The sequence below is a fragment of the Carassius carassius genome, chromosome 3 (assembly GCF_963082965.1).
Source record: "Carassius carassius chromosome 3, fCarCar2.1, whole genome shotgun sequence".
In the NCBI taxonomy this organism is placed as follows: domain Eukaryota; kingdom Metazoa; phylum Chordata; class Actinopteri; order Cypriniformes; family Cyprinidae; genus Carassius; species Carassius carassius.
The window spans coordinates 12,653,541-12,675,291 of NC_081757.1; the positions used below are offsets into that span (position 1 = coordinate 12,653,541).

Genomic DNA, 21,751 nt, shown 5'->3' on the forward strand with positions numbered 1-21,751 from the left:
AATCCACACAGTGTTACAGGCAACATATATATATTGTCAAATAACTGTGTTTGTATATTGTGTGTACATGGTTATTGTTAAATGATGTTTACTGAAAATGCACTTTTACATGAACATAATTGCAATGCTATTATCATGAAAAAACAGTCTCATCTAAAGCTCAGGTGCAGGTTTGTTATGGTTCACAAAAAATAAAACAAATTATTTACTAATTTTCTTTAGCTGAAATAAAGCATTAAAAAAACAAATTATTTTATAAAAAATGGCTAAAACTAATAAAAATAGCAAAAGCAAAAACTAATTCAAAACACTGCTAAATAAAATAGCAGTATATTCAAAATATATTAATAGTATATAAATTTTTGCTCAGTTTTGACATTTACTTGTGACAAATCACAGGGTCGTGTGATGTTGTTTGCTCAAAGGACAGTCTTTGAGCAGCACTCAACTCAAACACATTGCCCACTCAAGCCATATGTGCTGATCCCTCACCTTTGAACCTGTCATCAGAGTCACTTTCACTCTCGCTGTTGTCATCTGCAAACAGAGAAGAGGGGTTGTTTAATGTCAAAGGGTCAACTGGTAACATTTTTTGGTCTGAACAAACAACTTGGGCACATTCTGAGAGGTAACATCATGGTAAAAATCTTTACCTCTTAGAGACGCAGTTTCTATGTTTGAAGGCGAAAGCTTCTTCAGCCTCTTCTTGCCTCTTTTCGTACAGTAGATAGAGTTTATTCTTTGCACCACCTGATAGGGAAAAAGGAATTGAATGCGACTTTTAAAACTACCCCTTATCTATACGTTAAGTTATCAAGCAAATGATATTTTAAGGGTTTGCTGAATCCAGATGGGAAAGTTATTGATTCTAGCTATCAGTGAGTTCCTAAAAGCCACTGGGTCCACTCTATAGCAACTTGTAAAATGTCTTGAAAAGGGAAAAACAGTGAAACTAAATCTTTCAGTCCTTCAGGGCTTTTTTCCATTCTTGAGAGTGGTGTGAACTTGAGCAACAGATTCCATGTTTTTCTCTTTTTAAACCCTGCAGCATATGAACATTCTGTGCATTAAAATTGTGTGGTTGAAGGTGTTTTCCCTAAAAAAAAAAACTCTCAGGTGTAGAGGGAAAAAGTAGCTGGAAGGCAGACTCGTATACTACATCTAGTTCTGAAGAATCAAATGTTTACTCTTGATGTTGGCAAAACTGTGTCAAGTTTATTGGCGGGGATTTCATTGTGTTGCACTGCACAGTGTCGCACTCGGTGTAGATAGTTTCACTGATAATGTCTTTTTCACAATGCATCAGGCCACTCTCATCCGGTGTAGACATGGTGTAACAGTCCTTCATTCCTTCAAGGGTAACTATTCACAGCATCTTACAGGTGCTGGTCATATAATTAGAATATCATCAAAAAGTTGATTTATTTCATTAATTCCATTCAAAAAGTGAAACTTGTATATTATATTCATTCATTACACACAGACTAATATATTTCAATTTTTTTTTTTCTTTTAATTTTGATGATTATAACTGACAACTAAGGAAAATCCAAAATTCAGTATCTCAGAAAATTTGAATATAAATTAAGACCAATACAAAGAAACGATTTTTAGAAATCTTGGCCAACTAAAAAGTATAAAAATGAAAAGTATGAGCGTGTACAGCACTCAATGCTTAGTTGGGGCTCTATACAGCTGTGTTGACCTTGGACCTCAGAAAACACAGTGGACCAACACCAGCAGATGACATGGCACCTCAAACCATCACTGACTGTGGAAACTTTACACTGGACCTCAAGAAACGTGGATTGTGTGCCTCTCCTCTCTTCCTCCAGACTCTGGGACCCTGATATCCAAAGGAAATGATCAATTTACTTTCATCAGAGCACATAACTTTGGCCTACTCAGCAGCAGTCCAGTCCTTTTTGAAGCGAGACGCTTCTGACGCTGTCTGTTGTTCAAGAGTGGCTAGACACAAGGGATGCGACAGCTGAAACCCTTGTCTTGCATATGTCTTTGTGTAGTGGTTCTTGAAGCACTGACTCCAGGTGCAGTCCACTCTTTGTGAAACTCCCCCACATTTTTGAATGGGTTTTGTTTCACAATCCTCTCCGGGTGCGGTTATCCCTATTGCTTGTACACTTTTTTCTGTCACATCTTTTCCTTCCCTTCGCCTCTCTATTAATGTGCTTGGACACAGAGCTCTGTGAACAGCCAGCCTCTTTTGCAATGACCTTTTGTGTCTTGCCCTCCTTGTGCAAGGTGTCAATGCTCGTTTTTTGGAAAACTGTCAAATCAGCAGTCTTCCACATGATTGTGCATCCAACAAAACTAGACTGAGAGGCTTTGCAGGTGTTTTTAGTTAATTAACTGATTAGAGTGTGGCACCAGGTGCCTTCAATATCGAACCTTTTCACAATATTCTAATTTTCTGAGATACTGAATTTGGGACTTTCCTTAGTTGTCACTTATAAACATCAAAATTAAACGAAATAAAAATTTGAAATACATCAGTCTGTGTGTAATGAATAAATATAATATACAAGTTTCACTTTTTGAATGGAATTAGTGAACTAAATCAACTTTTTGATGATATTATAATTATATGACCAGCACCAGGCATATGGATCAGGAAATCAATTTCTTTTTCACTCTAAAGCAGTGTTTCTCAAATTAAGGTTGCGGAAAGGCAAGGGTGTCCAAACAAGCTCCTGGAGGGCCACCATCCTGCAGTGTTTAGCTCCAACCCTAATTAAACACACCTGAATCAGCTAATCCATGTCCTCAAACTCACAAGAAACTTCCAGGTTGGAGCTAAGACAAGATATTGGCCCTCCAGGAGCAGGATTGGACACCTCTGGTGGGGTAGGCGAGTTGTTGAAAAACTAATAATTAAACCATAGAAATATAAAACTGAAATTAATAGTTTTAACAATTTCAAAATACTTCTAATTCTATCCTCATTGTTTACCTTGGGGACTCGTTTCTGCCTGTGGGAGGCCAATGTATCGGTGGAAGGGTTCAGGCTGTCATCTAATAGGCCACAGGGGGAGGAAGGCATGCCCCGCTGGGGTAGCAGCAGCATGTCATCATGGCTGTGCCTCTTAGACAGGCGGGATGGGCGCTGGCTCTTCCTGTCAGCAGGACCTGGCAGCCGCAGAGACTGACTACTCGGTTTAGAGGGCAGCTGGTGAGAGGGAAGTGGATAAGAAACCGAAAAGGTGCAGACATGTATAGTAAATCAAAATCCAAAAATTAAAAAGTGCATAAAAATATACTACAATATGTTGCAAAGTACTTCACTAAAGTTACTAAAAATATGGTGAATTAGTTCACATATATAAAGCATTGATTTAAATAAAAAGCAGGTGGTATCATCACTATCTTACACAGCCAAGGAAACTACCTGGGGAGGTGTAATGGACTTCCTGTCCTGGGAGGTCCACATCCTGTTGAGTGAGTCCCGGGACCTCTCGGGTAACAGGCGGGAATTTCTGGCCAGACATCTCCTCATTGGATCTACATCCTCGTATGGATTCTCTTTCTCTGTTTGCAGAAGAGCAGAGGAGAGAGAGCACAACTCAGACTAAAACCAAACACCAGCTTCCCAGGAGCCGACTTAAAAGGTAGCAAGGTAACATGTCTTCTTAAGGAGTAAGTGGGAGAGAGACAAACTGATAAGTAAAGGGGGAGCGGAGGGTATGGAAGGCGGTGGAAGATGATAATGAAAAAAAGGAGTTGGAGGCACACAACGGGGCAGCTATTGAGTGCTGGGAAAAGATTATTCATGGAGGTTTACTGCTGCCGTGCTTGAAACTCAAAGAAGAAAAGAAGAAAGTGAAGTGACATTCAGCCAAGTATGGTGACCCATACTCAGAATTTGTGCTCTGTATTTAACCCATCCGAAATGCACACACACAGAGCAGTGAACACACACACACACTGTGAGCACACACCCAGAGCAGTGGGCAGCCATTTATGCTGCGGCGCCCGGGGAGCAGTTGGGGGTTCGATGCCTTGCTCAAGGGCACCTAAGTCGTGGTATTGAAGGTGGAGGGAGAACTGTACATGCACTCCCCCCACCCACAATTCCTGCCGGCCCGGGACTCGAACTCACAACCTTTCGATTGGGAGTCCGACTCTCTAACCATTAGGCCACGACTTCCCCATCGTCTCCAAAAACAGTTTCTGTTGGACATAAGCCTTTGGACAGGACTCTGTCTCCAGAAATAAGGGCCAGTGATGAGTCAAGATAAGAGAATGTAGACAGTGCAGATCTTTAGACTGACTCTGCACAGACTCCAAACGACCAAAAAAACAAACAAACAAAATAAACTTTAACTTGGTTAAAACGTGGTTAGGATGAATCTTATTTTTGCTAACATGTTTTCTCATGGAAAAGGGTGGATCATTTGTTCACCGAACACTTGAGGATATAAATGAAGGTGTGCTTTCCCTTTAAGAAACTTTGGCAGACTGATAGGCTACAAGAAGTGAGGACCAGATGACCTGAATAGCACCCGCAAAGGTTTTTAACTTTAATGTGGAAGTATGTAAGAAGCATCAGCACATGCTGGTCTAATAAGCCTTTTTCTTCTAGTAATGCAAAATATGTATTCAAACACACAGAATTAATGGTTTGTGAAATAACTCTTATTTATTTGTTCGAAAATACAGTAAAAAGTAATATTGTGAAAGATTATTACACTTCAAAATAACTTTTTCCATTTCTATACATATATATATATATATATATATATATACATATATATATATATATATATATATATATATATTATATATATATATATATATATATTATATATATAATATATACACACATACATACATACATACGTACATATATATATATATGTACGTATGTATGTATGTATGTATATATAAAAGGTAAAGTAAATATAAATATATATATAAAGGTAAAGTAAAAATATATAGATGTGAATCATTACCCATTTTTAATTGGATGAATGACACGCTTTACATCTTTGTTTTATTCACACCAACATTTTTGATTTTAACATTTTGGAATAATGTATTTATATAGCATACTTTTATTTAGTCTCACTGGTAAAGACCTTTTTTAAATTTAAAACTAAATTTAAAAACTAAAATACTGAATGCTGATTAAGAAACATCTTAATGAATGTGTGTTGATTGTGTTTGGATTGTAGAACTATACCGTTACATCTTGTTTATGCATACTTTCCTTCTTTCTTGTTTGTTGCTTAAAGATAAAAAAATCGGTATCGGAATCGGCCAGTTTGCTTGTAAAAAATCGGTATCAGAATCGGCCATGAAAAATCTTGATCGTGCATCCCTACTTAAAAGAAGGCATAAAGATACCATACAACATAGTAATCAGCTACACAACAGCCTGACCTCATGAGATGTAGTGCTGAGATTTGCCCTAGTGCCATTAAGCTTGAGAGGCACAATGACAGGCCAGCAAATGCGCGGAGTGTTCTGTGAAGCTCCCAAATGAAGCAATGTAATGACAGCATGCTGGAGAAATGATATGCCTCTGTGGCCACTCACGTAAAGGAGGGTACTAATCAACTTCTCTACTTACAGGAGCTCCACAAAACATACAGACAAAAGGAAAGAGCGTGGGCACCCATAACCAAAACACATACTGTGCTTCTGTTCACACAATAGGATTTCAAAGGAAAGGATGCTGAGTGCTTGATGAGTAAGCAACCAGTACACAATGTGAGTATCAGACGGCCAATAAAAGCAACACAGCATACATGACCGTTTTATGGCCATTTTGCGGTCTTCCAAGGAGCACCATGCAGTCATGTGAGATGAGGAATGGCCCTTAAATGAAATGGCTTTGTGACATGTAAACAAGCAGAAGATGCTTTTTGCCTGAAAGCAAAAGCTGAAACACAGGAATGAAGAATGGATATATTTACAACAATCGATCATGAACAAATATCTGACTGTTATAGCCACTTACAAGACACTAAGTAAGGACTGAAGAAAGGAAGTGGCCTCTTTTGAAGGTTGTATATCATTGTGACTTGAATAGATTTTACTACAAGCGATTTATTTCATGGTAAATGTAATTTGGCCCTGCCATCTGGAGATATTTGACCAATCCATAATCACTAATGTGCATTGCATATGGAGGATATGTCATAACAGCCACCAGACCAGACAGGTTTTGTGCCAAAATGCAATGTGATACCCAAAGATTTAACCTGAGAGAAGGTTGAAACCTTACATATGTATACCATAAATAATGTTTATGTTTTCAACATTTGGTGACATTTTAGTAGCAAACAGAGATACAACCCTGGTAACAGCCTGAGAAAGCATACCATTTGATGCGCTAACCACAGCCTGATTCTTCTGTAGACCACCCTTAGATGCCTCTGTTGGACATTTACACCAATCCCAAGCTCAGTGGTTGAAGCAGAGGGGCACATAGAGGCCATATATTTCTCTGGAACTAATCAGCATTCGTAAAAATGTGCAACCGCAATGCTTGATCCCACACCCGAGGTGTTCGCTACGACAATGGAACCTTTGTCAGGCAGAAAGGGCTGAGAGATACCCACTTCCCAACTGCTTGAAACTTATTGATTGTCTGGACCCAGTGGCCATCATCATTTCAAGAACAATGCACAGCAAAGGCTGTATTTTTGGCTGTGGAACTGATATGATGACATATAAACTTCAAGCCTACCAAACAATAAACTCCTTATGCTCGCTTGCCAGCTAGGCATTTATTCAGCCAGACCACTTAACAGCACCTGATGCCCAAGCCTCATCAGCAATAGCAAGACAGAGATTTACAGTCTGGCCACAGGGCAAGACCCATGAACACTGTAACAATGTCAACCCCCTAAGGGTTTGAGCATTAGTGCACACAGACTATTTCCTGCCAGGAAGGAATTTAGCACATAAATCAGCCAGCGCCACATGCCAGTACTTCATCACTTTCAGTAGACAAAAAAGGGAATTTAACCAGGGAGAAGAGTGCACAATCAGCAAACAATAAAATGGTACAAAATTAGGGATGTTCAGTTTAACCGGTTAACCGTTAACCGACTGTTAAGAATTTTGACCGATTAAAACAATCAGTTAAACAGTGTAAAGTTTGCTGCATTGTTAAAATAGGCTATGCTACACGTATATATTTTTTCGTTTTTTAGAGAGAGAAAAACATGTCGCGTAACGTTAACCTATTCTAATCTAAGTCGCATTTTATTATTTCATTCAGAAATAGGCTTAATGCCGACGTTAAATGTTTACAAACAGTATAATAAACACTGTAATCATAGCTATGCTATTTTAGTTCCCCTCACTCCACAACAAATCCTTTTGAATTAACAGTAGCCTATTTAAAAAAGAACAAGAATAACAAATAGCCTACGAGAAGTCATAGCAACATAAACTACAAGCCAAAACAAATTCATTTAGGCTAAAACGAATCTAAAACCAACAGGTCTCTCATTTGACACAAAATCAAATGTTTCCATATTCGCAAAGTATTTTAATGCCAAATTATTATTTATAGCCTACTTCCAATATCCATGTAAAACAAAATGTTTTGCATAACATCATGGCGGTATGGCGATAACACTTAACAGCACAGATTTGATTAAATATTTAAACTGAGCAGTGTGGTTTTTTTCCATATGTTTGACTGACTGACTGTACTTTATTATGATAATGAACAGGCTGCAGTGTCAAAGTAGTAAATCTTATCATTGTGCGCTCTTGTGGCGCCAGCGCAATCACTTGAATTTTTTCCTTCTAACAGTGGAAGCAACTTCTCCTTTTAGTCATAAAGATAATCGGAATTGAAAAAGGTTTGCCTTTATTTTTTGTACATTCACATTTAAAACAAAATTTTGTGCGTAAAATAAGCCTAAAGAAAAATAGGATGCCGCTTTCTGCCATCTGTTTCCTTTCATGCAGCACAAAACTCAAGCTTTTTCGTTAATTTTCATAATTTATTATTCAGGTAAAAATCTATTTCTCGTAAAGGCCTATTCATTTGCTATATATAGCCTAGCTTTATGATGTTCATCTTCTCTTTGAAGTTCTTTTCTCTGGTGCCTTTTGCGCATTTATAATTAATCCCCGGAAAACAAATGCTAGTATTTTTAACGGGTCACAGACACTTATCCTTTCTAATTTAATTAAATTCTAATTTAAAATAATCTTGTCAGTTAACGGTTGACAATAGTTTAGCGAGCGTCAGTTGTCGGTTAGGAAAAATAACCAAAATTAACATCCTTTTACAAAATATAATGCTGTTATCAAAAAAGTTATATATATATATTGTTTTGAAGAGGGTCTTTCTTTTCTTTTTTTTTATTTTACACTATAAAATATCTGTTATATAGTTAAAAAATATAAACATTTAAAATATTTAAAGTCAATAAATGACTTTTTAATTAAAAATGAAATTCTAAACGTTTACACAAAAAAATATTTAAAAATAAATATTTATAACAATATAGGCCATTTTCATTCAACAGTTACATTTTAGCCTAAAATCAAATAGGAGCAAGCTGGATCTATCACCAACTGTTGTCTGTTCTTACCCACTATGTCCTCATAGGCGTTCTCCTCGAGTGTGCTCTTGGAGCTGGGCCGACTGTGGTTCTCTGTGCCATTCTCTGTGGGTGATGAAGGGTATGACAAAGGCAGGCTGACAGCATCCTCTGACTCACACGATTCTCTAGAAACAGAGATAAAATAAAACCACAGCTTTGACTCTTGCTGAACAAGTGGAGATTACTTCTGTTGGTATGGTTCAAGGCAAACATCATTGATTTGGGTGATCACAATCAGGTCAGGTCACCTGTGAAGATGTAAGCATCTTTCCCTTATAAGCGTTTAATCACTGGAAGACACCAATTAAAACAAGGCTGCTTAAATGAACAACACTAGTATAGTTCTTTCCTATGTTTGAATGCTAATTTCTTGTTTTTCTACAAGAAGCCAAAATGTATTTGCATGAATAACATGGCTGGAAAACTAACCAGAAAGTTGGAACCCCAAATTAGCCCTTTGACATGACACAATCTATTTGCTTGCCTATAGTCTCTTAACCGTTGACTCTGGCCCGGCCACAGGAATTACAAACATGGGCTCAAATATAGAGTGGTAGAAATGTTCCAGCACATGAGGTTCTCCATCACGAGAACCTGGCAGCTCTCCATACCCAGTAACTAGGCTAAACAATTCATGTGCCAAAAATCATTCACAAGGCCATGAGGAATATGAGCTTATAAACAAGATGAGAGCCCTCAAAAATCCAAAAAGCAAGACCATGAAGCAGTGTTATATCAACTTAAAGGGAAGAGATGAAGCAAAGTCTCTGAGGTCTTTGAACCTCCAAAACATTTCATTTTCTGTGTTCTTCCATCTCACCCTGTTAAATGAACACTGATGGGTTTCTAAAAATATACTCAAAAGTGTTTTATGGTTTTTTTGGTAAGTTATCACTGATGCTATTTTTGGATTTCTGAACTAAATTTGGAGAAATAAATATTATTAAGCATTGCCCATTTCAGAAGTGTCAGTTTGAATCTCAATGTAAAGATCAAAGAATGGAAAAAAGTGAAGAATGGAAATGACGTGTGCTACACACAGAACAAAACAGTGCAATTGTGTAACATTTGACAGCAACAAATTCACCTAATATGGTAAAATTATGAAACCCTGAGAAAACGAGCATCTCGATGCTGATCTCTGCTTGTCGTCAGATGCCTGACAGGAAATTTCATTTTGCTTACTTGATTTGAAACATAAGAATCTGTGAAACTGCGGGGGCCAATTCACTGTGAGAGACTATGTAGTCAAAAAACAAAAGCCAATAATTCAAAGTCTAGAACTATATCAACAAAACAAATGCTTGGCCTGTGGTCCTTATCCTTTTCAACATTCTTGGGATAAGTTTTATACACTTCATTATCCAAGAAAAATAAATGATCTCTTCTTTGTGGGGGAACCAACTACGTGGAAGTACACAAATTCATTGCTTCTCAGTAATTTTTGCCACAGCTGACATGTTTTTTCTTCATGCAACACAAATCTGTCTGGCTAGTCTTTAGTTTGGATTTATTGAAAGGGAGCTGGATGAATAAATGCATACACAAATGTAAAAATGATTAATGAAGAATATATCATATATATAATATGCGTGAATAAAAATTAGATGTGAGAACAGCAGTTTTCAATGGAAAACAACTTACATTTTAGTTTGTTCATCACAAAATGTTTTGTCCTTTTAAAGCTCGATAAACTTTGATAACTTTATGCATGCATTGTATGGGAAAAAAATCACTGTCAACATTCTGATAAGCTTTTGTCCTCCACAATAGAAAGAACATACAGGTTTGGAACAACATGAATATAAGTAAATCATGAGAGTTTTTTCATTCTTGCGTGAAGGTAATAAGATCCCAGCTAGTAAAAGGAAGGTGCCAATTTCATTCTCACAGAGAATAAATCATGAGCAATCACCATTATCCCTGAAGCACTTATCCCCAAGTGGCTTTGTACACCAGCTACATGGTTCTTTGGTTAAATTAATCTGCCAAAACCCCACACATTACTAATGACATTCGAAGACAATCATGTTTCTTACCTATCTTGAATCTTCTTAGGCAAGCTTTCATCTGCCTTGGAATTTCTCATTATAGCAGGTGCTGGGGTTGAAGGAAGTGGGGGTGGAGATTCAGCAGTGGGAGGTAGTCCATTACCAGGCGACAAGCCTCTGTGATTGCGATTTGCATCATACTCAAATGTTCGTTTGGGTTTGGGCAAAGGGTTCACTGTAATTCCAGAAGAGTCCTGTGCAGAAGGGAGTTCTGGGCTCTCTGATCTGGTAGAGCTGATGCTGAACCTCTGCTTGAGCTTAGAGAGCCTTCCAGACCCTGGAGAAGCTTCGGGTTCAGTGCCCACGGAGCAAATGCTGCTCCGCTTGCTGCCACAAGTGCTGTCCAAGTCCTCTGCTCCTATGGTGAAAGACTTGTGTCTGGACTTGTCAAGGCCATAGCAATTACTAAGATACTGCGGAGGAGATGAAGAGGGACTTTCTTTCAAGGCCTGTTCAATTTTTTGAATGCGGCTGAGCACGGCTGAGGTCTCCTTGCGTGCCGAGAATGTCTGGAGGAAAATCCCAGACGACTCCATCTTCGACGGTCTCTTCTGGAACCTCAGAGGGGCTTCTCGATCCGATACGTGCTCATCTTCCTCAGTCTCAGGGTAGGAGCACTCGGAAAATGCTGTGCTCATTCTCCTCACAGCCTTAAAGTCAAAGGTTTTCTCGCTGCAGGGTGAGGAAAGCAGGCTTGGGCAACCCTCGCTCCCACCTCTAGGCCTCTTTTCCAGGCAAAGACTCATCCTAGTCAGAGCCGCATTCCGACCCTCCCATTCGGAGATCTTTTTGCGTATGGCAACAGATGAGGTGCAAGTCCCTGTACGACTGAGCGAGAGCATGCGTTTGTGCCCTAGCTTGGTTGCAGGTCCTACTGAAAGAGTACTCCAGCTGAGGGGTCCAGGATTCAATCCATCCCCCACAGCGGGGGCCTTTTGTGGCTGGTTCTCCTTCTGATCCTGGTTATTGCCACTTGGTGGGCTATGGATGGACAGCCTCTTGTCCAGACAGCTAATACTCCTAGATTTGGTGAGCCTGCTTTGGCATTCACAGTCAATGGAGAGTGAGGTGTCACTTCTCAAGCTGGCAGTCTTACAGCTCCAGTTCTTTTGGGTCCAGAGTTTAGCGTCAGCTTTAGCGTACCTTCCCTGTTGACTGGCGTCTTCACTGCCACTGAGGTGAAAGGGACATGACTCTTTTTCAGTGATAAGAATTGGAGGTGGAGACACAGATTGACACCTGAAACAAGAGTAAATCAGAGGAAAGAGTCAAACCCTCCAACAAATTGTGCTTGGTACAGCAGAGTGTTATTTCCTCACAAACAGTGAACACTTTTATCTACTGGTTACTATAAAAATTGTGACCCTGGACCACAAAGCCAGTCATAAGGGTCAATCTTTTGAATAAATAAGCTACCCATTGATCTATGATGTGATAGGATAGGACAATATTTGGCCGGGATACAACTATTTGAAAATTTGGAATGGAATTAGGGTGCAAAAAAAATCTAAATACTGAGAAAATCGTCTTTAAACTTGTCCAAACAAAGTTCTTAGCAATGCATATTATTAATCAATAATTACGTTTTGATATATTTACAGTATTAAGTTTACAAAATATATTCATGGAACATGATCTTTACTTAAATATCCTAATGATTTTTTACATAAAAGAAAAAATTATAATTTTGACCCATACAATGTATTGTTGGCTATTGCTAAAGATATACCCAAGCAATTTAAGTGTTTTAATCAGAGTAAGACAATGGGACAAGTAACATAAAACTACAAGTAATGCAAAAGGAGAAAAGATTTCACATAAAAGGAAATGTAAGTTGTGTCTAATATGGGAAAGAATAACAACAATCTGACATAAATTTGGCAGTGCCAATACAAACAGAACGACAGTATAAATCAATAATATGGATTCCTCCACACAATCACTTTCGGAAATTGTTTATATGGACCTCACAAACAAAAACATTTAACCATTAGACTTGAGAGATATAAATGAACTTACCCTCACTAACCCTCACCGTACGTCCCCTGTAGCAACTGTTTCTCTTTGTGTACATGTCAACCTCAATCTCCACATCATTCCCAGGCCCATTGTTCATTGAGCAAACAGACACTGTTCACTGCTGAGCAATGAGATGAACAACTGTACTGACCTCATTTCAGTCTCCTCAGACACACACACACTTTCTCATCCACTTAAAAATCTAATGCAGCTCATGAGCTTCCAGGAACTAGAACTCGACTTGGCCCACACCTCTGTGAAATTGAGGCAGGCAGATCTGATGTCACAGCGGTGGTTAGAATAACAAGTGCAAGCTGGGAGGAGGCCAAGAGTATGATCCAGGGTGCAGGTTGGGACAGATCAACTAAAAACCTCACCATAATGCCCTTCCCTAAAAAAAGGGAAAACGTCACACTGCCTGCAGCCTCACAGATCTTGCATGGAAATGAGGAAATGATGTACATTCCCCTCATCACCAAATATTACAAGCAGATATGTCACATCGCTTGTCCATAGACACTTGTTGCACAATCTGTTGTACCCAACGTTTATAAAGCAAATTCATTTTACAAATAATACACAATTTTGTGTTCTAAATGGTCCAAAGGTTCACCCAACATAGATCATTGACTATGCTGCCATCATCAGTTTTACTTTATTAAAAAGAACCCATTAAATTCTACATCACAATACATTACAGAAAGCCAAACATGCTTAAAAAGTGCATAATATAGATATAAATACGTCTACACTACCATTTGAGATCAGAGAGATTCTAAAGGCAGTTAATACTTTTATTCAGCAAGGATGGATTAAACTTATCAAAATAGAAATGCTTTTCTTTTATCGTGGCTTCCAAGAAAATATTAAGCAGCACAACGTTTTTTCAACATTGATAATAATAAGGAATGGCTCTTGAGCACTAAATCGGCATATTAGGTTGATTTTTACAATAAACGATATTATGATATCCTTATCTGTGTTAAATCTTAAAGTTGCATAATAAACTCTTTTTTAACTAAAACATAAATCTTTACTCGTCAAGAGCATGTACAAAAAAGACCCAATTCAGGGAATCAAAGAAACGGATAAAGAAAAAGCTGTAGGCCTCTTTGTATTAAATGGTGACAGAAAAACGTCATAGTCGAGTCTGACTAATATATCCTGTGTTGAAAAAAGATTCTTGAGGTTCAGCCTTTACAATGGATCCCTGGCTTGAGAACAACAGTCTAACCCTGGATAATCAAACGGAAGGTATGGACAGATGCCAAATCTGTCAAAAGGAGATAAAGGATATTGTTTAGGAGGCCAATCTTTGCATCAAAGCTGGTATTTATAGCACAGTTAAACTTCTATCATCTTTGTTCAGATGTTTTCCATAGAATAACACTGCATGTCTAAAAATAAATCCACGACTGCCTGGGCCGCCACTCCGACAAAGCATAAATGATTGGTTCTATAACTGCAATATTAGGCTGATGTCAAAAAACATCAGTCTGAGAATTCTTTCATTGTGTCCTCCATGAGTTTGTGTCTGTGGAGGTTCTCTGAGATGCCGGACAGGGCCAGTAAAAACAAGGCCAGTTTCGGGGGATGCCAGCTGGTCTGGCCACACATGGACTGAGTGGTATGCCAGGGCTGGTTTGGCTCTTTCTGGGTCTTGAGGGCAATGTCAACCACAGGCCATTTCCTGTTGGAGAACCATGCCAGGATGGTGAAAACTATGAGGTTCCAGGAACACACATCAAAAGAAATATGTCAAGCCCAGAGCCAGTGGGTTCTCCCCCACAGACATGTGGATATTTTTTCAGCTATTATCTTTGCTATAAAAAGGGCATATTCTCAGTGCAAGGCCTACCTACCGCCACCCCCGTCTGACATAAATCTGCTTCTTCAGCAATCTCCTTTACTTGTGATTTACAACTGAAGCCAAAATATCCATGTCTAGGAAGAGAGGCTAGCAGAAACTATGCCATCATTTTCCCTCCACACAACTTCGCATATATCACTTTTTCACAATTTCCTTTGGTAAATATCTCTGACATCAGAGAGTGTTCATAGGTAATTATGAAAGCAACCCCTCTTACTCTTCAAGGACTGGTCGTTCTTAACTTGTTCTGATAGCAACTACACAGCCCCAAAGGCCACAAATAGAACAAAGCCTCTTTTCTAATCAACTTCCTGCTTTTGCTCATAACCAGGATGTTTACTTTAGCTTTGTATACAACAGTTTGGCCAGTGGAGTACCGTTGGACTCTATCTATTTCAACTACTCCTCAATTATAGATAAAAGTTCTGGTTATCCTAAGCAATCATTGCCTATAAATATTTATATGATTAATAATTTTTCTCTGTAATTTTTTTATTTGAAAACAAAATTAAATTGTATTTTCTATATAAAACCATGCTATATAGAGCTGCACATCTAAACAAGAATTTAATAAAAATCTTTACACAGAGTAAAATATTTATACAGAGTAAATGTGAATTGCTATAAAAAAAAACATAATGGTCCAGATCTGATACATTGAAATTGTCCTAAAAGTTGATTTAAAAATAGATTTACATCAATACAGTGCTAAGAAACTGTTCAAGGCCAAAAAAAAAAAATTAAGATTAAATGTTCTAAATTAAACTAGTTCATTTTTACTATCAGACCATATCAAAATAATTGTTAAGGCCTGTTCAAACCAATTACTATAACTCAGTTAGAGTCTACAGCTACAGAAAATAACATTCTGTTTAAGAGCACACTGAAACACACACACAACTGCTGCTTTACATGCTAAAGTATCAGGTGAATTCTGATTGGCTGTCATTGTTTTTATTGTTCATGAGCTGCTTTATTGTCATTATTATAGATGTGGTGTGGCCTTTGCCAATCTCATTACATTAGAAAAAAAATCCTAAAAGTTAATAGTAATAGTTACCATCTTTGGTGTGAATAGGCTTTCTGAGAAGAAAAAAAAAACCTGTAAAAGCACAAACATTGGACAATAAGGATGACTCTTCATCATGACGGATACCTGTCTGAGTTTTCCTGTGGACCTTTAGTCGCTTCTGGTTTTGGTGCAGTTTTGGAGCTCTTGTTGGCAGTCATCTCCCTCTGACGACCCCCTCACCTGTTTAAAATAAGTTACTTTGTTAAGAAAGAATGTATCATGACCATTAAAGTTAAGGTACTGAACACTACTGTGCTAGAAACCATTATGCTGATGATCTCTCTACAATCAGGACAGGATGTATGAAATGACAAAAGAACAAGTATTTTAATTTGCCCTGAGAATATATTTAATGAACAATGTTGATAGATAGAATATGGAAAATTGTATTTTAAAAAGGGGAAAAATATTATTTCTATTAATTATAAAGGTTACAAAAAGTTTAGACATTAAACACAACATTTGAAATAGACACCCATGGATTAACCCTGTCTGAGAAACACAAAACAACAACAAATATGGACCTTGATCTTTATAAAAGAAGAGCCCTATCATCCCTGTCATGCAAACAAATCCCTGACCCTCACAAAATGTCCCAGACAGCATGCTTCAAGAGAAGAGTGAGTTTTGTTTATAGATGCAGGTAATAAATCCTGTTTTAAGGGATAATCCACCCCAAAATGAAAATGTTGTCATTAACCACTTACCCCCATGTTGTTCTAAATCCGTAAAATCTTTGTTCGTCTTCAGAACACAATTTAAGATATTTTGGTTAAAAACCGGGAGGCTTGTGACTGTCTCCTAGACTGCCAAGTAAAATATACTGTCAAAGTCCAGAAGAGTATGATGCATAATCACGATAGTCCATCTGCCATCAGTGGTTCAACCGTAACATTATGAAGCGACGACAATACTTTTTGTATGCGAATAAAACAAAAATAACAACTTCATTCAACAATTTATCTCCGCTCTGTCACTCCACTTCAGCGTTGTGCCATTTTGGAGAATCTGAGCTGTATGCAGGCAGTGTACGCTCTTCTGTGTCAGACGTGCCAGAATGATGCGTTTTCTACGAATATTTACGCTTTGATTTTAAATAAAAATGTGCATCAGTGCTAAACATGTGCCAGTATTTGGTAATGCGATATTTTACGGTAATGAATAGGGCTGTCACTTTTGTGAAAAAATCATTTTAGATTTTTAAGACATAAGTGTTCATTGAATCGATTGTAAAATCGATTTTCCATGTCTAAAAAAAAAAAGTCGTTTCCTTTTTCAACGTCAAATAACAGACGAACGTAAAGAGAGCGCTGGAAACGCACAAGTCAGCAATATTTATTATTTATTGGCATGAAGTTTCGTGCAGAATAACAAACAGCAACAGCAGTGCAACGTTCGCGAAAAAATATATATGCAGAGGGGACGGCTGTCATGACAAAAGAAAAACATCTCTGCAGGCTTCAACCCGGCTGCATTTATGATTTAGGCAATTCAAAAATCTCCAAGATTATTTTAAATAATGATTCAATCCATTTCAAACAACTGTTCAAAAAATGAAACTTTAAATGGACTTGAGAACAGGCAATGTGTGTTTTTTTTATTGAACGTAACCGACACTTAGGCTAGGCGGCACTAGGCATGCATAAGGAAATGCGCAAAAAGGCTAGGGGCATTACAAATTTATTGGACAGGACAACAAGTCGATCAACATTTTCGGGGTCCAGAGCAGAGCGTTTTTTATTCACTATATGTCCAGCTGTTGAGAAGACGCGCTCCGACCGCACTGATGTCCCAGGGACACTCAGGTACAGCTGCGCGAGGTGGGGATATTACTGCCAATTTTCCACCACAAAAGCCGATCGCTGTCAGCTTGCAATGGTCCTTTTCATAACTCAGAATCTCTTGTAACTAGATGCGTGAATGAGGCTAATTCGCGTCTACCGCTCCGCGAGACCTCCAGACGTGCGCAAACGCGTCTTTACATTGACTTAACATTGAAATCATTCGCGCCAGATGCTCTATTCGCGTTTGGTGTGAACGCAGCATAAGAGGTCGCTTTCGACGTCACTGGGTCTTATAGGCGCGTAAAATTGCTGGTATTTTCTGTCTAGCTTTCACAACGCATACTGCACTTTCGGAATTCTTTATTTTCTTTTTTTGCTTGTTTGTGAGTTTTCTTACATCAATATTTTTTAATTGTTTAATTCTTTTAAAAATAATAGTGTACATATTTGGTTAAAATCAATTCCCTATTTTAATTTTCTAAACTTTTCTTGGTTGGTCCGATCGATTGTGCAATCGATTTTCTAACTAAAAGTGACAGCCCTAGTAATGAATATGTATGATATTGTTATCATGGGCAATTTTAAATACCGTGATTAATTATACATTACAAATTATTCAGAATTTGGGATTCATTTTAAGAATACTTTTCCCATCAACTGGTCAAAATGCAAAACACAGCTGTATGCTGCTTAAAAGACACGTGTGCACTCTGATGTAAACAAGCACGCATGAGAAGCATGTGAGAGACGTGCTAAATGGAAGCACATTCACTCTGACAGCAGATGGTGCTAAACTGCAGAAAATGTAGCCGTTACCCTGGAAATCCCATAAATAAAGCAGCTGCTATACTTTCTAAAATATTTACATAGCCAATCAGATTTGTGGATTTGCTATGTTGTTCATCACAGCGCCAAATACTTAAATATTTAGACTTAATAGGCTATTTATTTTCAAACTTTTTTTTACATTTTAATCTGGACTACAATATGCCTAGATATTGTTTGCAAGTGTTTTGATTCATTATTGTTCAGTCACACATTACATTAGGGCTTCATTAGTTAGCATTAGTTAATTCATTAGTTAACAGACTGCCAATGAAAAATTATTCTGAACATTCATTAATTTTAGGTATTCCAATATTTAATAGCCCACTGTTAAAAATCTAAAGTTGCACCTGTTATTTAATTACCTAACATGAACTAAGACTTCCATTTTTTTAACAAAAGGTTAATAACTTCTGTAGCAAATATAGCTATTGCTCATTGTGAATGTTAATGGTTAATTAATGAGATCTTATTGTAAAATGATACCTATTGGTCTTTATAGTTCTTTTGCACTTTAATCTGTGTAAAACGTTTAACTTTATATATTTTTTTCTATATTGCTTTATTGTATTTAAATATTGTTATTTTTTGTTATAAGAGAAAAGTTATTAAACCTGTTATACTGTATTTTGACCACTTTTTGTAAACTAAATTTCAAAACCGTGACAATACCGTATACCATGATAAAAGCATTAGCAATTAATCGCAACAGGAAAATTTTATACCGGCATATCCCTAATCAGTGCAGCGCGGATGACATAGAAGAGCGTAAGCAACCTGCGTAAAGCTCAGATTCTCCAAAATGGCGCTACGCTGATGTGGAGTGACACAGAGGGGACAAATTGTTGAATAAAGTCTTTTTTTTTTTCATGTACAAAAAGTATTGTCGTGGTTTCATAATGTTATGGTTGAACCACTGATGGCAGATGGACTATTCTGACGATGCTTTTCATACTTTTCAGGACCTTGACAGTGTATTTTACTTGGCAGTCTATGGGACAGTCACAAGCCTCCCAGTTTTCATCCAAAATATCTTAAATTGTGTTCCGAAGACGAACAAAGCTTTTACAGGTTTGGAACAACATTGGGGTAAATGATTAATGACAACATTTTATTTTTGGGATAGAGTATTCCTTTAAAGTCGGCACGTAATGGAAGTTGCGATTGTCTTTTTTTCTCTACTGTGACGTCTATCCGAGTGAAACGGCATTTGAAATGAGAGGGCAGGAATTGATTTCGTCCCTCAGGAATTGATGTGATCATTGGTAGTTGGGGCATTGCAAATAAAATGGAGGCAGATCAGAATGCCAGTTTGCAGTTAGTTGTGAGGGGATTTCTCTCCACTGGATTCACCGGCGACACCCTAGCATGAAGAGATGTTTTATTTATTGAGGAAGATGACGACGAGGACAATAAATGGCACAAAACATGCCTATCAGTTCGCACATGCGCACGAGAGTGAGGTAGAGAGAGAGACTACCTGAATGACTGAGTGCATCCTCCATTAGATTAAGTCATATTCATAAAAAAAAAAAAAAAAATACAAAAAAGTTTGCAATCTCCTAAGAGTAATGTTGTGGTAATATCCTAATATAATTTCAACTTTTAAGGGTAGTGTTCTCCCCCATGGCTTGCGTTAGCACTGGTCGATGCATTGATTTCTATAAAGTGAAGCTTTTTTTTATTTCATGGTGACTTTAAGATACTGAGGAATAATATATAACAGATATCATTTAGAAAAAGAAAATACATGCCAGCTTGAAAACAGATGTATACATTCTGGCATTATGGCTGCTTGCATACTGGCCCATGTAAAAAAAGAAAAAGAGAGAAGGACAGAAAGAAAAAAAGAAATAAATAAAGAAAGAAAGAAAGAAAGAAAGCCCCCCTGAGACCATGCTTTAACATACTGTATTAAATTTTTGCACTAGATCGATTAGAAAAAGGAAAAGGTAAATATTGGTTTTAAGTCTTTTAAGGCTTTTCTTTCCGACCCCCAAGTTTGAGCAATAATAATATTGATTCTTGCCAAGAACCACTAATAATAGCAACATTAAATTGTGAATTGATTTCTACAATCCCGGAATATGCAGTCAAAAGAACAGCAGCACTACGACCCGAAGGTAATTACAGAACAGGTTTACATGGCCTGTTAGTATAAGAGAGTTTCTAAAAATCTGTTTGTAGAATCAAAGAGCCATGCCAAATGCCTTTAGTTTATGAAGCAATATTTGGAGTATGTTTGTATTAACGTCTGTTTGAATAGAGTAGCCAAGATTAACAGAGCTGAGCTAGTCTCTTGGCTCATTAAATAGTGATTGCTTTTTCCCATGAACATTTGCACCTAAGGACTAAGAAAGACCCTGCTTAACGACAGATATTAGTTTTACAAGCTGGGTCAGGGAGTTGTGGTTTAGGGGATTTGAGCACATGGGGAGGTTGGTTGTTGAGAAACAGGGAGCTGCTTTTTCATTTTGTCAGTTGAATACTCGAAAATCTTTGATGAGCAGTAAATCAGATTTAAAAGGCCATGCTTTGCACAGCAAGTCCCTTAAATGATTTGGATGAACAGATCCTCTTTACTTTTTACATCCCAAAATCTATTAAACATTTTCTGGGATGCACACAAATTAAGCTCAACTGACAGAACTTAAAGTATGATTATGCGTGATGATGATTTTAACATAATATTTTTCCCTTCAAAAAAAAAAAAACTTTTTAAATTAATTCATGTAAGCATTTTTATTAAATTATATATTGTGCTTTTAAATCCACCAGATATTGGTGTTTTAATTAATCCAGTTGTAAGTGTCTCACTATAACCTAGTTTTTGCTCTCTCTTTTTAAAGAAACCAAGGAAAAAATTATCTTTTGTGATTATCAACAAATGCAGATGCCTTAGCCTAAAGTTGCGATATAATGGAAGTAGAGAAAAATCTCTTCTACCATTGTTTTGTACATCCGAGTGAAATGGATGATCCAAAAACATCTCTTGGATCTGTCCATCAGTTGTTGATTTTAAGAAAGGGTCGGGGTTTAAAGAAGTCAGGCACCAGAGTCTTTTTAATAAACATTTTGATTACAAATAAAAAGGGGGAAAAACACATATGCATGGATAATTCATTAACAATAAGATCAATAATATACATTTTGAAAACAGAATATCCATTTAATGCCGACTTGTACTAAATACAGAATTTTCTATTAATGTAACTATGATCGCAGATGTTCTCCTCACCACAATCACAGGCTCTTCGCACCAACATAACCACTGCAACTACTGTCTTCACACCCAGAGACATCTTAATTAGCCTCTCCTCACAACCACAGCGCCTTGTGCATACCACTTGACACTTCCTCCGGACAAATTAAAGGGCTTCATCAGAGACAGAAGTGGGAAAAAATCATCTTCCACATGCAGAGGGAACACCTCCCATATTGGCATGCATTCACTCGTACTGTTGTGTACAGTTTATAAGGAGGTCAATATTACAAACAGTCAAATACAGAGAGGATTGGGTGTAACTGGGTGCACT

At 37.5% G+C, this 21,751-nt stretch overlaps 1 protein-coding gene across 2 annotated transcripts in view; it reads right to left on the minus strand.

Annotated features, from left to right (window-relative positions):
* Window positions 1-21,751, minus strand: part of dennd2b (DENN domain containing 2B) — a 57,311-nt gene that overhangs the window by 17,185 nt on the left and 18,375 nt on the right. For both annotated transcript variants that reach the window (XM_059529612.1, XM_059529603.1), the window contains exons 2-8: window positions 15,691-15,786; window positions 10,634-11,884; window positions 8,583-8,719; window positions 3,407-3,546; window positions 2,972-3,187; window positions 654-750; window positions 493-537 (exon numbers count right to left, since the gene is read on the minus strand). In XM_059529612.1, the coding sequence (XP_059385595.1) occupies window positions 493-537; window positions 654-750; window positions 2,972-3,187; window positions 3,407-3,546; window positions 8,583-8,719; window positions 10,634-11,884; window positions 15,691-15,764 (1,960 nt within the window). In that variant the 5' untranslated portion in view covers window positions 15,765-15,786. The remainder of the gene's footprint in view (window positions 1-492; window positions 538-653; window positions 751-2,971; window positions 3,188-3,406; window positions 3,547-8,582; window positions 8,720-10,633; window positions 11,885-15,690; window positions 15,787-21,751) is intronic.